The sequence below is a fragment of the Paramacrobiotus metropolitanus genome, unplaced genomic scaffold (genome assembly GCF_019649055.1).
Source record: "Paramacrobiotus metropolitanus isolate TYO unplaced genomic scaffold, Prichtersi_v1.0 Parri_scaffold0000002, whole genome shotgun sequence".
NCBI classification, from domain to species: domain Eukaryota; kingdom Metazoa; phylum Tardigrada; class Eutardigrada; order Parachela; family Macrobiotidae; genus Paramacrobiotus; species Paramacrobiotus metropolitanus.
This window is the reverse complement of record NW_026570222.1, coordinates 2,703,575-2,719,067: the sequence shown is the minus strand read 5'-3', so window position 1 is coordinate 2,719,067 and position 15,493 is coordinate 2,703,575. Positions and strand designations below refer to the sequence as shown.

Sequence of the window (15,493 nt, the reverse complement as noted above, 5' to 3'; positions counted from 1 at the left end):
GGCGCGTCAACTCAATCGCCTGTCAAAAATAAATGTCTGTTATTAAGGGAGCGGCTAGCGTAAATAAAAAACCGATCAACACGCTACAATAATGCCGTTATAATTGATTAAAGCGGTGCTTTCGGTTAAAATTCTATGGTTATGTCGGAACAAGTTTTGTATTGTAGGTATCTAAAAGATCAGAAGTACAGTAAGCACAGTGTTGAAATGCGAACGTGCTCTTAGCTAAATCTTTTTTAGCAAATCATTTCTGATAACCTGTTGATGATTTTCTCCGCATACGGTACGGTACTGTACTCATCTCAAAAGACATTTCTGTATAACACGTACAAGCAACAAACAACGAAGTCTGCTAATTTACGTTCAGCAGAGTATTTAGCCGTCACAGTCACATTTCCGGCACAATAGGACCAGTTACTGTCGGTGTACAATACCTTTCATGCATATTTGCACCCCGAAGCAAACGATATTATGCAGCATTGTAATTCCATCCTTGATAAACGTTAACTGCTATTTTTTTACGCGAATCCTACGTGAACGAACGATGAAAGCGGCCGTGCATTAATTATACAATTATGTTATATTACTCGGTATATAATGTACTATCAAACGTGAATATGTTAACGACATGATTGACACGTAAAGTCAAGCCTGAAAAAGTTTTTTGCTTTGTCAGTTTTGTTGGTAATATACGCAAGGATAATTATTGGAATTCTTCAATACCGCCGTGTGAACTTGTCTTGTGCTGATTAAGAATTCTTTTGATATTCGTGTTCGGCTGGATTCATCAAAAAGATCCATTATGCACTTTAAAACCTTTTAACAAGTACACGAATAGGATGCGATAGGTAATAAACCAAAATCAAAAGCATCTTTAAAACAATTTATATTTTATGATATGAGTTAATGTTGATTAACACATTATATACGGTCTTTGTTGCGATTTCCGTGGTGTGAGTTATTATTCCGAATGAATTGATCTCTTTACCGTGATAAAATGGGCAAATCGGAAGCGGTGTCTTCCGAATCATCCCGCGGGACTAAATGGTCGGTTAAAGACTGGACAGACAGGATCCATGTTCCTGATGCTTTACACTTTCGAAATCCCTTCAAGCATTCACTGGCAGATGACGTTTTCTGTGGCATTTGCGGATGGACTCCCCAGTGGCTACAGCGTTTTCGTACCATGAAGGTCAGTTATGATTAATGCTTGTCATAAACTGCAACTGCGTCTCCAGCTGATATCTGGATATTTGAGAGTTAATAATTTTTCATATTGGGGTATATGCTTCTAACACTGTTATCAAAATTCACCTCTCCAGATTTTTCTCGCATATCTATTAGCGGGAAAGTATCCCGGAATTAAAGTGGCGCTTAATTAACTCATGCGCAAAATTTACCCATTTTTTAAACTGAATACGGAAGCGTAAACTACTTGTTATCCGTCACATTTTCCTCAGAAGTTTATAGAACGCTTTGCAGGGCAATCCGCTGAATTTGCAAGCGCATCAGAGTAAATTCACCCATATTTAAAAATGCGTTTGGTGATAGATCACATTAATGAACTGAGTTCTAAATCATTATAATGTCTGTACGCTGTTTAGGCTGTTCGTGTTAGAGGTACGAGTACTGTACATGCGCATGTGTGGTTATCGTTTTTCTGTTAGTTAATTTGAAATATTTCGAAAATGTTATAGCATAAGGATAGGTGGTAAAGTTGCACCTGGGGGCGAAGTTTCGCCATTTTTACCAGCTTGCAGCACATCTCATCCTTAGAGTTGTTTTGTTATTTTTGTTATCTCTGTGCGATGCCTTAAATTAACACACTTTTGATTTTTAGGTATTCATGCTGATCTATATTGTCATGGGAGTTTTTCATGGTACGTTACGATATGGTTTGATAGTGGCTTAATGCAGGTGTGTATGCCGATCACAAGTGCCACCAGAGTGTGCCGCGGTTCATCCTAAATTTCGAGTCACCAATGCCAGTAATTAATGTATCTACAACAAACCTGTAAACTTAATCATGGTTTCCATTGTTCGATTGCATTTAAAGGTGCAATTTCCCACAACATATGTCACCCGTTTTAACTTTAGCTGTAAGCTGTAGATCATCAATCTTCAAAAATCTTTAGCTAGCTGCTGTGCAATGGTTGATCTTGGTCTACCTCATGACAGTAATTAAAAATCAATTTATTATTAACAGCTGAATAGTCTAGACCCTAGACCTATGCAGTACTGATTTACTGCAGGCATGTATGGATCATACATGAGCACCGTTGTGCCGTCCATCGAACGTCGCTTCGGGTTCTCTTCCAAGCAGACCGGTATCTACCGGGCCATGGCCGACGTCAGCCGCATTTCCGTATCACTTATCGTGGCCCATTACGCCGGTGCTGGACACCGTCCACGATGGATCGGGGGCGGCGCGGTCCTGTTAGCCGCCGGTATGTTCCTGATGGCGGCCACGGAGATTGCCTTTCCCGTTACGGAACGATCCATTGTGTCGTTTGTCATATCCAGCGCTGCCGATAAAAAAGAAAAGTTCTGTCAGGCCAGTGCTTTCCTGAACGCTACCAGGGCTCCGCTGCCCGCGCAATGTGGTGTTGGCGCCGCCAAACCGGAGAGCAATGTGTACCCGCTGATCATGCTCGGTGTTTCGGAGTTTATCATGGGTTTGGGAGCGACGACTATTGTTATCTTGGCGTTACCCTTTATCGATGATAACGTGACCTATCGCAATTCTCCATTATATTTCGGTACAAAAATTTCATGGGCTCAAGTTTTAGCTGTCCGCCAATTGTTTTGTTTGCAGCGATGTCCTTCATTGGGCGCCTATTCGGTCCTTTATTTGGATTCGGCTTGGGTGCCATTTGCAGCAGCATTTTTTTCGATTTCACGCGTACGTACTGGCTTGCTACAGCAGCGGAATAGTAACCTTGTGGTTGAAAACCCCCTTGCATACTCAATATCGGAGCAATTAGAGGAAGTCAGGAAACAACTCGATAATGCGATAGCTACCGCAAAAATTCAGCGAAGCATATGCGAATCATTTAAAATCAGTTTTGCCTGTAAAATGGCTTTGGAATTTTAAATTTTCATAGATCCAAATTTTGCCCAGACGGATCCCCGCTGGATTGCTGCATGGTATTTGGGATTGCTGGTATGCGCTGTCGGAATAGCAATTTCCGGAATTTTCATAACGGTAAGTATGTTTTCAAAAGTTACACCGACTTGAAACGCTGCCTTCAACGCTCTCGAATAGTTTTTTTAGTTTTGCATGGAAAAATTATGAATAAGTTATCGGTAACTGTCATCTCCAGCTCTTAAAGCACTACTTCTACTGGTACTACAGAAATAGTATGCAGCACATTTACAAGGTACATCGAGAAATTTGTAAAGCGCGATCGGCATATTCTGTCGGTTCCGGATATACTTACTGCAATGAAATACACAGATCTTCCTATTTCTGTTCGGACAGATGTTTCCATCCGTTGTTCGAGATCCCAGCGAGGCATGCAAGGATTTTTCCGAATTCGAAGCAAAACGAAGAGCGAGCATCATGCGCAAGTGTGTGACATTCAAAGGTGACGCAACGCAAAAATGTTACTATGCAAAACTGAAAACTTAGTATTGTCTTGTACCTTTCAGATTTTCTGCCGAATCTGAAGAGACTGTTCACGAATTTACCGTTCATGATTAAACTGCTCAGTCAGCTTTTGGAAGGACTGGTCATTTCCGGTAATCTGCATTACATAATTCTACTTCCCGTGTACATATTGAGAATGTATTATGATGGTTCGATGCATGGAGTATCTTTTGATGACATTTCTGCCTATGTAGGTTACATGAGCTTTTTGATGAAGTTCATCAAAGAACAGGTAAATAACAAAAAATATTATGTTTTTCTTGTGTGTATCGCATTCACTGACATATATGAAACCTTAAACCTACAACATACGCTTTTTGCAGTATCGGGTTTCTCAGTCGACTGCTAGTTTGGCGACGGGTACGTAAATTTTTATTCTGGACGTTTGGGTGCTCCGGAGTCCCGAGAGCGCTAAACAATACCAAAACAATTGAATTAATACGCTGAATTCGGTAGGGATTCCTGGAGTGTTTGCGGCCGCCATTGGAATATTTGTGGGAAGTTGGCTGATAAAGTTCTTTAAAATGGAACCGCGGCATGTGCAGATTATGACAGCTATAGCGGCCGTTATTGGCGCAGCGTCCTACTTCATCGTCATAGCATTTGGCTGTGAAAACCAGATTATTGTGGGAATTGATGATGTTGATGACCCTTACAATCTGTACGTTTCAAAAGCGGGCAGACGACTAGCAGTTACTAGTAATTATTTCACGATTTCAGCACCAATGCACCATACTGCTTCAATAATCAATCGTGCGGCTGCATTTCCGGCCAATTCAACCCGGTCTGCGATCAAAGAACGGGACAAACCTATGCCACAGCGTGCATTGCGGGCTGTCGCGCAGCCAAATTTAAAAACAACAAAGTAATGGCCTGAAGTCAGTTATAAGAAGGGATGAACGTGAACAAGCTGTAATTGCAGACGAAGTATTACGACAGTTGTACGTGTCTGTCGGATACCATGACGGACTTTGCTGACCCTTCCAAATTCAATGCTACCGATAGCGTCGTTCCTGGACTGTGCCAGGCCAGCTGTTCGTCATTTGCGCCTTACGTCGTGGTCATGTGTCTAGCCAAACTGTTCTTAGGCGTCCCCATCGCTGGGATAGTCATGATGCAGTTCAGGTAAAGACCGTCACGTAATAAACACAAATTAAATAAGCCGCAGCAATTCCAGTGACAGGCGACAGTAGCAATAGCTACAGTATCTCGTGGACACACTACGGGACTGCCATTGCCATTGCTACCGAGTACCGCCGCAACTTATTCAGATTGTCCGATAATATATTAGGGTGTCACATTAATAAATTTATGCAGTTCAAAGGGTAATAATATGCTCAGTCAAACATTAAAAAAACTATCTTGCAGGCTTGTAGACTATGATTTGAAGAGCTTGGCCAATGGTCTGTCGTCTGTGGTAATGTCGTTGTTCGGATTTCTACCTGCGCCAATCATAGCCGGCGCTATCATTGACACTACATGCCGCTACTGGCAAAAATCTCCATGCGGCGACACTGGGTCCTGTTTATTCTACAACACACAAAGTTTCCGTTGGAAACTCCATTTAATCGTTGCATGCTTCAAGATTGTCACCTGCGTTTTCGACTTAATAGTAAGGTGGTCCGAATTTTGTTGTTAAACATGTAAAAGTTGTTAGTACCCGGTCATTCTGCAATCTCTAAAAGGTTAAGGTTGACCTTAGTGCAGCTGACATCTCGCGTGGCTGCTTGATTTTCGGTTTTTCGTTCACTATTATTCGTTATGAAGCCTTAACCCTGACACTTTACATATTGCAAGTGCTTTTTATCGATATTTAGATTCTTTGGTTTGTGTGGGATATGAAGTTTAATCGCGATACTCCAGCGGAGTCTCTTCCTCCCAAAGAAGAAATCTCGGACGAGATTTCTAGTGATCATGAAGCAAAGGAAAGAGAGAGCAAGCCGCCGCTGACCCCTAAAGTTTCGTTCCCCTTAGACGTAATGGCTCGGAGTGGCTTTGCCACTATTCGCGAGGAAGATTCTGACGAGAGTCCGCCGTCTGAAGACCATCTGGAAACCGTGTCCACCATATCCGCTGTCAGCCAACCGCCCCCGATCTCCCCGACCGCGCCCAAGCGCGTTCGCACCATGACCATGCCGGCACGTTCCGAGACGCCTGACCGGGACGAGTTCCAGAGAAACAGACCGGATATGAGACGGAAGAGCCTGGCAATGACGATGGTAGATGCCATGAATGCCAAGGCTATCGCGGAAAATCACGAAGATACGGAATTCCTGGCCCCCCAGATTATCGATGCCAGAAGAGGGTCGCTGTTGTTCTGGTAGTTAAGTGGAAGAATTTTGAATTCCATCTTCAGTTTTGTTAGTCGATGAAACTATAGTTTTGTGATTGTTAACTGAATACTACGTAAAGTAGTACTTACGTGCCGGACTGTGCAATTACTTTGCAATTCTAAATTATAAATATCACTATTATATCAGTACTTCTGTATTTTAACTTTTAACAGTGTTCCCAGTTTTGGCGCTGTGCCTGAAGTTGGCCCAGAATATCAAATTATGTGAAATATACGGAAAGCGGATTGCGGTGTATAATAATTATTATAATATTAATTGTTAAATGTTGTATCTGCTGTAGTCTGATGCTGCCAGTTAGGGTCTATCCATTTTGCGGTGTACGTACCAGCTGTAGGAGCATTGGCAGACTTTACATAGTACACGGTTATCCGAACGATAAAGTTTTAATGCGATGCGATCTAGCTTCATCGATATCTTTTGATAAATGTATTCGCTAGCCCAAAATTCATCTATCCACGATTGAATAAAAATTATGGTTAGTAATTTGCGTTGGCTAAACGGCAAAAATAGGTATCACTTTCATTTTTTTTCGATTTGTTCTCGTGTCATGAATTTTAAATAATGCAAAATCACGTCCCGGAAATGCGAATTGAATTTTGCTATGGCTTAACGGGTTTTTTCACGTACTTGCATTATTAAACCGCAATGCATGTTTAAAACTACCCAACTACAGAGTCTGTATAACATTACAAACCTTCGGCTTTTCTCTAGCTGGAATATTAAACACACTATCGCAGACTGCATCAAAATGTGCATCAGGTACAATAAGCAATGTAATTGTGTATGAGATAAAACATGTTTTGTTCAATTCCTACTGGTCGAACACTTGCTGGATGGCAAAAGGTGCATACGGTACTTTGGTAATCGAGTGTGTGGGCCGCATGTAAGATTTGCGGTAGCTGGAAATTCGGGGTTTCTACCGGCACTCAAAAATTTTGCAAACATCAGCACAATTTAACAGTATAAGCAAAGTGTCGTACATCCGGTAGGAATCATGTAATATGCATAAGAAATATCTTACATAGAACCGGTTATTTTGGGTTCTGCGAGCGTCACCGATTTGTGCGCTAGCTGCTGTGCGACCAGTTTTTCCCATTGAATGACTCACAATGACAAGTGCGTAAAATGCAGCTTACGGCATTTGTTTTAGCCACAAACGTTTGCATGGAAATGAACAACGAGCAAAAACGGTAGACAAGGAACATTGTTACAATACACTTCAGTCTAAACACGCTACCGCTCTTTTGTTCGGCGCACCGTGAATTACAGCTGCGAGAAGTCTCGAGATTTATCGTTCTACCAACGGAGTTATGATTATTGGCGGCTGGTTTGTGGATCAACGTACTTCCTGTGGGGAAAATCAATAAGCGGGAATCATGGGGATAACAAACAGGAGAGCCAACGCAACAGATCAGTCGGTTGCTCAGTCTTCAAGTGCCGACGTTGGATCGGCAAGCTGTCATACTGCACCATACCTGAGAACCATGAATACCATGCACAGTTTTATGGGATTTTTTACGGCTTTGTTGGTAGTTTACGGTAAGTTTCATGCCGCTTTCATCACATTTACGATAATTTTTATCCGCTATTTTTATTTACCATATCCCGTCATATTTTAATATATAATCCTGTAATATTATTTTGCAGTTAAAATTTTAATATACTCGAATTCGCAGTTAAGTTTCGATTTGATCGAACACAAAATATTTTGTGATAAAAATACGATTTATTAATAACGATACGGCGAATATTATTATTTAAACTGGAAAATATTCAACATTCCTTGCTCGATCTCAGAATTTAAGTTTAATTGAGCCAAATGTTAATTAGTACGTTTCTGTAGTATTATGTAGAGAAGCAAAAGCGGTATATTTCTGAGCATAGATATTTTGGTCCAAAAGCTTTGGAAAAAACATTAATTGGGTTTGGTGACGCTCGCTATGACATTGTAGGAATGGCTCATTCCTATATGTCTTCCGTGTTGCCATCCATCGAAAAACGCTTCGGCTTTTCATCAGCCACAATGGGCATAATACTGGCCATTAACGACATTGGAATAGTCCTGACTTCACTGGTCACCGCGCATTTTGGAGGCAAGGGACACCGGCCGCGGGGGATATTTATTGGCGGGTGTTGTTGTGGGTTGGCGCTGCTGCTTTTTGCCGCACCGGAGATATTTTTCCCCGTTGATCCCAATTCCTTTCTTGGCAACCTGATAGCGGACACCAGTAAGGACGTCTTGTGCGACCCCGGCCAAAGCAGCCCTGTGACGCATAACGAAACACTGTGCCGGCTAGAAGCCACCGAACGGCTGGGAGCTGTCGTGGTCTTTGGAGTGGCGCAGTTTATTCTGGGTGCTGCATCAACAAGTCTTATTATTCTTGGCTTACCTTTTATACACGACAACGTCTCAGCAGACGATGCTCCCATTTATTTTGGTAAATGCAGCTTAAACTATGACAGTATACTTTTAAAATTTGATAATCGCATCGTATGCGGTATGCCGACACTCTTCCGTTTTTTTGCCGGAATCGTGCCGGAATACTTTCCCATAAATATTCTAAATCTATTTCAGTGACATTTATTATTATCAGAATTTCATGGAATTGTAGATGAGATCGAATTACATATGAAAGTGCTTTAAATCAAGATTTTTTAAAAATTTCCTGATTATTGTACACCACAGTTCCGCAAGGCGAAGCGGGGATATTTTATGCAATTGAAAAGCAAGTGGTTACAAACTTACAACTATTCTGCACTTGATATTTTTGTTAATTTTGAAGGCTACAATACGCAATCGAGCAAGTATGTTTACAGTGTCTAAAATTCCCGTTTTGTTGCGGTTTGTTTCCTGTCATTTGTAACGGTTATGTGCAGTACTTTGTATTCCATTCAAGACAAGGCTGTTGTCTGTTTGTCTGTGTCGAGTACGATGCTCCGATTCATTAGTATGTAATATAGCCCAATGTGTAAAAAACTTACATTTCTCATGCTAGCATCCACTTATAATGTTTGTTCGTTGACAAGAACGATGCTTAATATTGAACATGACTAGAGCGACAAAGTTATAATTAATATACTTGATGGATGGTTTTGCTGTAGCTATCTCGTTTTTCGGAAGGATATTTGGACCGATGCTTGGCTTCGGACTGGGAGCCATATGCAACAGCATCTTTCTGGATGGATCAAGTACGCCTATGTAGAAGAGAATAATGTCATAAAAAATTGCCATTGCTTACTGCTTTATATGATCTGTTTTTGAAAGTTATGTCTTCCATCTTTTACTTACTTTAAAAGAATTATATTTATTTATAACTAGGCTGTTCTTTGTACAAACGAATTCAGCGTGCGTAAAATGTATTCTCGATGCACTTGGCATAATTCCCTCTGTGTTTGACTTGCATGCATCGCATTTATTGTCTAGAATTTGAAGTGCATTTTTGTCACAGAGCCGAATTTTGCTCCCACGGATCCTAGATGGATTTCCGCGTGGTATTTGGGCATTTTGATCACTGGAGGTGCGATGATCATTTTCTCCTTTTTCATCGGTGTAAGTCCAAGTATGCAGGCATTGTCCTGTAATGTATCGTTCTGCATTAGTGTCTGCAAAATTGCTAGTAATAATTTCACGTACCGCGTGTACTGTAGGTAGTGATATACAGTAGCCTTACTTGATATTAGCCGGCATGGCTCATTATAGCTGTAGCAAATTATAAAACGTGTTTGTTAAGTTTTGCTTCTTCCATCTAATCCAAAAGTCAGCTTAGAAGATTGCTTATGATAAATTCTCCTGAGGCGATTTTTTGGCAGTACGTGCCTTCCACGAAAACCTATGTATAATTGTAAAAAGTTACTACACGCTTATGCAAGTCTACCATCATACTTGCGAATGGGGCGTGGGCCCGTGTACTGACAGGCTACCTAAAATGAAGCTATCAAAAAAGTTGGTGTGACGTAGTGTGTAAACAGTTACTATTACAACTTACTGTCTGCACAATGCGCAAAAGTTTGAATATCGTATGCGAGAGAAATTTCAACTTGGCATAACCTTGGCCGCTGTAATACTACTTCGTGCTTACCGCAACTCCGATAATTACTATCTGATAATGAGTGGTGTATTGTAATTAAAGCTGCATGCAGAACCGGTTTATTTTTATGAAAAAGTAGCCTGCCGACGCACAGGTTTTGGACAACAACCAAATTAGTTTTCCATATTAAGAAGATTACAATACAGTGCCAATTCATAAATTAACTGCGTTTCTTTGCGCTAGTGTATCGCCACAAACAGTTAGTATGAAAATGCATAAACTGCACGTGTTGTTATGCTTGCGCACACTTTCTGCTGTAGTAAAGACTGCTATAAATTGGTTTCTGAAAGTATCCGATTAGGTTTTTAGTAGTAACCGGTAAAAAAAGTTATTAGTTTTTATCGGTAGGATTTGTAAGTACAAAATCCATAGAATCCTGACTTAAAAATTATTTGCCGATGAATTTTTTGTAAACGTATTTAAAGAAAGGGCAGGGAGATATCCAGCGCCAACTAAATCTGTGGGAAATAACACCACCTGCTCTCACATCTGCATTGATGACATCTGCGTGCTTTTGAAATATTGCATCGACGTTTTTTCTGTGTGCAGTATTTTCCGCCTCGCATATCACAAAAGGATTGTGATGATGTTAAGGATGCCGAAACTGGATCAACATCAACAGGAATTTCCCACACAGCTTGCGATGCCAACGCTTCGTGGAAATGTAACGCGCATGAATACGTTGTTGGTGTAATATCAGTTTTCATGCACCGCATATTGAATTGCTGCATGGGGTCAGCACTTTGTACTCACCTGCTCATCGATTTCCTTTACAATACGCAGTAACGCAACGCGTACTATATATTTGGCAATCGAGTTGATAGTAGTGTTTTGCCAACGAAATCACTAAACGTAGCGAGAATATTGTAAAAACCAATAATTTGCGCATACTGTAAAACGTATTCTGTATAAATGCAGATACGCCGAACGCGATCAGCACCTACGTACGTACCTGTACACTATTGATATTATCGATATTAGATGTGGATTGCTATAGGAAGCAAGAAAATGAAATTCTATATCTTTACGATGTACTCACAGATGGTAAACGCATTGGTAACTTACGTAATTTTTTTATTTTTAGATTTTTTCGGTGACCTTCACCGGCTAGTTATCAATATTCCGTTTATGTGCCGAGCATTTAGTAACGTGCTGGATGGAATGATAATAACAGGTCGGTCTACTTTGAAGCCGGAAGATAGCCATTGGCAGAACTAGTTTCAGCCTAATTTGTATTGCATAAGTGCATTGCATTTGTATTCACTGGCATGCATGTGTTAGATGCATATTCGATGTACTTTTTGTATTCAGATCATTTCTATGTGCAGGTGTATCAGCTCACGTTTTGTGTGATTGTTGTCAGGTTTCCTAAGCTTTTTCTTCAAGTTTATTGCGCAACAGTATCAGCTTACACCTTCCGTTGCCAGCCTAGCAGGAGGTAGGTGACTGCCAAGCAAATTAATTCGAACACGAAGTATTTGGATTGTCAGTATTCAACTTCATCTTGTTCGAAAGGATTATCAAATATGCGTATCACAAAAAATATTTGTCGACATACTAAATTTACTTCCCTACTGAAAAAAATATCAAGTACTGAAAACGCGTATTTGCAATAGGAACTCAAAGGGGAACTATGAATATGTTAATTTATAACCGCTGAGCTTTGGCGGTTGCAGGTTTTTAAAATATACTTGAATTTTAATCATAAAGTAGGTTTCGCTGGCATTTGTCTTTTTGTTTTAGTGACTATCTTCTTAAACACTAATAGGCTTTCAGCAAAAGTTAAGTTAAAATATTACTCTTAGCAGAGATGAATTTCATCGACTAACGCTATATGGTGGTAAATGGATTTATATTATTTTTTTAATATGTGTGCAAATGGTTTTGTGCTAAATTTTCGCGGCCGCCTGATGAGCAGCTCTATGACCAGATAATGAGAGTGCACAATATAATGATGCTGTTCGACATGATATAATGATCCAGTGCAACGCTGCAGCGAACGGACTGCATACTGACGTAGTATGAATGAAAGCTCTGTTATATAGTATAGTATATTTATATTAATACATACATGCAAGTAGATTTTGGCGACGATATAAAAGATCTGATATTGTATTGTAACAACTCCGTGGAAATTTCTAAATTTTCCCTGTGTTGCAGAAGTACTTTTGCGCTTTCTGACTCTGTTTACAGATGGTTACCGAGATTCATAAGGCAAATAGTATTTACGATGAAGATTTTTGTAATTTACAGGGGTACCAACTATATTTGGAATTGCACTTGGTGTAGTGTTGGGGGGATTGTGGATAAAAAAATTTCATCTACAGCCGCGGCATGTCTGCTTAATGCTGGTGTTGTCAGCTCTCCTGCTATGTGTTGTGGTGCTGGTTAATGTTGCACTGGGCTGCGAACGAACGGAAGTACTGGGATTAACCGGCTCCGAGACACTCTATTCTTCGTACAAAGGATACAATGTGCACTTCAATGGCACATATTGCGATTTATCCAGCCAGTGTGATTGCCTTGATAGCCAGTTTATTCCCGTGTGTGACACCAAAAGTGGCGTCAACTTCTTCTCTCCGTGTCATGCCGGATGTAGTTCCAGAAAGATCGTCGGAGAGGTAAAAGAAGCTGCCATGCCTTATTAAACTTAAATGTGAAGAGTTTTATTAGTTTTTTATCATTAGAATCACTAAAGCGTATAGTAAAATCTGACGATACAAGAAATTATTTCAGAAAGTTTATTACGACAATTGTACCTGTGTGGAAAACTCCATGTGGTTCTACGATGACATCGAAAACGATATGTTAAACGGCCGTTTGGTTGGAGGATTTTGTGAAAAACACTGCCCACTGGTATATGTGTTCGTTGTGACATTTTTCATCGCCATGTTCTGCCTGGGACTTCCTTTATCCGGCAGCATTATGATTCAGTATCGGTGAGCTCGTAACATTAATAGCGATGCATTCTTGAAGTCCTTAAACTTTTGTAGTGCCTCCAAATACCAGCTGGATATATACACTGATTAATCAGAAACTGTTAATACGGCACTGCCATTATGAAGATTACACCATAAGCAAATAATTCTTTCAGACTGGTCTCATCGGACCTGAAAGCCATGTCCACCGGCTTAATATCTCTTCTTACATCTGCTTTTGGATATTTACCAGCTCCGATTTTCGTCGGAGCGGTTGTAGACTCCACTTGTCGTTTGTGGGAAAAAACAAGCTGCGGCGAGCATAAATTTTGTCAACTGTACGACACGGACCAATTTCGATGGCGGTTTTTGCTAACTGCTGCGTGCATAAAAGCCGTCGGTGCAATACTGGACAGCATTGTGAGTATTTTACATCTGCGTTAGAATAAATGCCACGATTTACCAAAATTTAATTAAATGGCACGCTGATGCCGATTCTTTTTGATTGTTCGAGATTAACTTAACGGTATGACGTTAAAGGTCACCTGGAAAATGTGGGATGTAGAGTTTTTGGACTGCAGCCGGCCAGAAACAGTATCAGTAACATCCAGTCCGGCAACGTCCGTGTCATCCCTTGGGTCGCTGACAAGTTCTCCTTCCAAGCCGGATCTTGCTCAGAGTATGTCGGAATCGCCGGGGCCTTCCCTCCATTTCGAATATGCGATTAACAGAAATGAAGTAGTGGAAAGCAGAATCTAACTGCTGATGAGGCTATGCGTCCTTTTAAGCTCACTGTGATAATTTTTGTCTTTCGTTTCTTGTCAATTGGTTGGAATGGAATTTGTTTATCGTCTTCTAAAAGTAATACATTTATATGTGCTATACGTATTGCTAGAAGATGAATGATACCGAGGTAGATGCAATGATCGTCATTGCTCATTTTATATTATTGTTGTTTGCTGCTTGGGCATAGACATTTTCTGCGAATTTTTGCAGGAGGTAATTAATTACCTATATCATGTTATTCTAACTTTGTTATCCATTTTTGTTGTATTAAACTAGTACAGACTGTACGTTGAATCAAGATAACGAAAAACCTGGTTTGGTTAGCTGTAAGTGCTACCCGTTCTTTCTATGGCAGTGTTAGCCAAATTGTAAATACTCAATTAAATGATATCTTATGACGTTACTTCTGTATTGCTTCAAGTACAGTACAGTTGTACAGATAAGTACAGAGTACTGACGGTGAGAAGCAACGAATGCGAACCGGTACCCACTGCCGCGTTTCACAAAATACAGTCGGCAACAGTGGCGAACCTTAAAGTCCGGAGGAGACATATCGTATCCATCTTACCTACCTATTTTGAAAATGTTACTGGGTTCGGCGTTCTGCGTATGTACGGTGTAGCTATTTAAGAGTTTAATGGAATGTTTATTATTATTATTAGTAAAATTGCGCATTGCAGAAAATGCTTTGTTACCAATCTGCTGCTAACTTAATAATTCAATTGTAATAATAAGCATTTTATAATATCAAACGATATTTTGCCTCTATGCGAATACTAACAGTAACTGCCAGCACCAGATACAAGTAATCCGAAAGAGAAAACAAAAGAATTTCAGCTACTGTAGTTCTTGCACACCGGCAAACCGTCTCTGAATGAGCTCTAATGCAATTGTGTAAACATAACGACAGTGTTTGTTTTAGTGTTTTCCGACCATCCAGGCATGCACGTAAACTTTTATTTAGCCTAAAAAGCGGTATGTGATGCGCTTTAATACCTGCGATACCGTAGAATCCGAATTGTACTACGAATACCATCCGGAATGGTATGGTACCTATACCATTTTGGAATGGTAAATTTTGTACAATAGTTTGCAATGTTCGAGTAGAGTATGTGTCGGGCAGGGGCTGAAATTACCTTTCGTCATTGACTTATCTGCGTACATACTGCACACAAGCAAAACGTTATGGCCATTAAAAAATTTGCAGTTTATGTCTGTGCTTTATCGAAAGCGTAAAGAGGTAATGTAGCGTAAAATCTTTTCACCAAAGGTACTCGCCGGAAGCAAACAGTGAATTGACACCGCTTCCTTTGTGATGGCAATATTGTTCCACACAATATTACTTATAGCAAACTTGATTTCTTCCCGAGAGCGTGACTGTCTCGGACAAAGAAAGCAGTACAATAAAAGGTTTTAAAAATCAGGCCAATAACAGCTCTCGTACGCTCGGTTGTTGTCACAGCCAGCGAACTTCTTTCGATGATACTGCACGCTCGCTAGGATAAATTTTGAGTACGTACTACATATAAATACGTCACGTGATCATAACCATCTGACTTCAGGAGAACGAAATTTGTTATTATTTTTGTTATGCAGCTATGTATGTGGAAGTAATTTTACCTTGGTGAGAACGGATCGAACAAAACCGTAAAGACATTCTCCGATTCCCGACAGATGTGAATACGAACATGAACTTCT

At 40.3% G+C, this 15,493-nt stretch overlaps 2 protein-coding genes across 2 annotated transcripts; both read left to right on the top strand.

Annotated features, from left to right (window-relative positions):
• Positions 1–545: 545 nt before the first annotated feature.
• On the top strand, positions 546–6,361 carry LOC129588299 (solute carrier organic anion transporter family member 3A1-like). The gene is made up of 14 exons (XM_055482468.1): positions 546–1,192; positions 1,841–1,880; positions 2,253–2,759; positions 2,816–2,902; positions 3,105–3,205; positions 3,482–3,587; positions 3,652–3,741; positions 3,844–3,881; positions 3,973–4,009; positions 4,106–4,310; positions 4,370–4,514; positions 4,572–4,774; positions 5,018–5,261; positions 5,467–6,361. The coding sequence occupies exons 1-14, from the start codon at positions 998–1,000 to the stop codon at positions 5,971–5,973; spliced, it is 2,505 nt and encodes an 834-aa protein (XP_055338443.1). The 5' UTR covers positions 546–997; the 3' UTR covers positions 5,974–6,361.
• Positions 6,362–7,117: 756 nt separating this feature from the next.
• On the top strand, positions 7,118–14,123 carry LOC129588334 (solute carrier organic anion transporter family member 74D-like). Its single transcript, XM_055482515.1, has 11 exons — positions 7,118–7,542; positions 7,956–8,441; positions 9,106–9,192; positions 9,453–9,553; positions 10,641–10,755; positions 11,176–11,265; positions 11,455–11,529; positions 12,345–12,712; positions 12,828–13,030; positions 13,186–13,429; positions 13,550–14,123. Exons 1-11 carry the CDS (start codon positions 7,380–7,382, stop codon positions 13,766–13,768), a joined length of 2,151 nt encoding a protein of 716 aa, XP_055338490.1. The 5' UTR covers positions 7,118–7,379; the 3' UTR covers positions 13,769–14,123.
• The last annotated feature ends 1,370 nt before the right edge of the window (positions 14,124–15,493 follow it).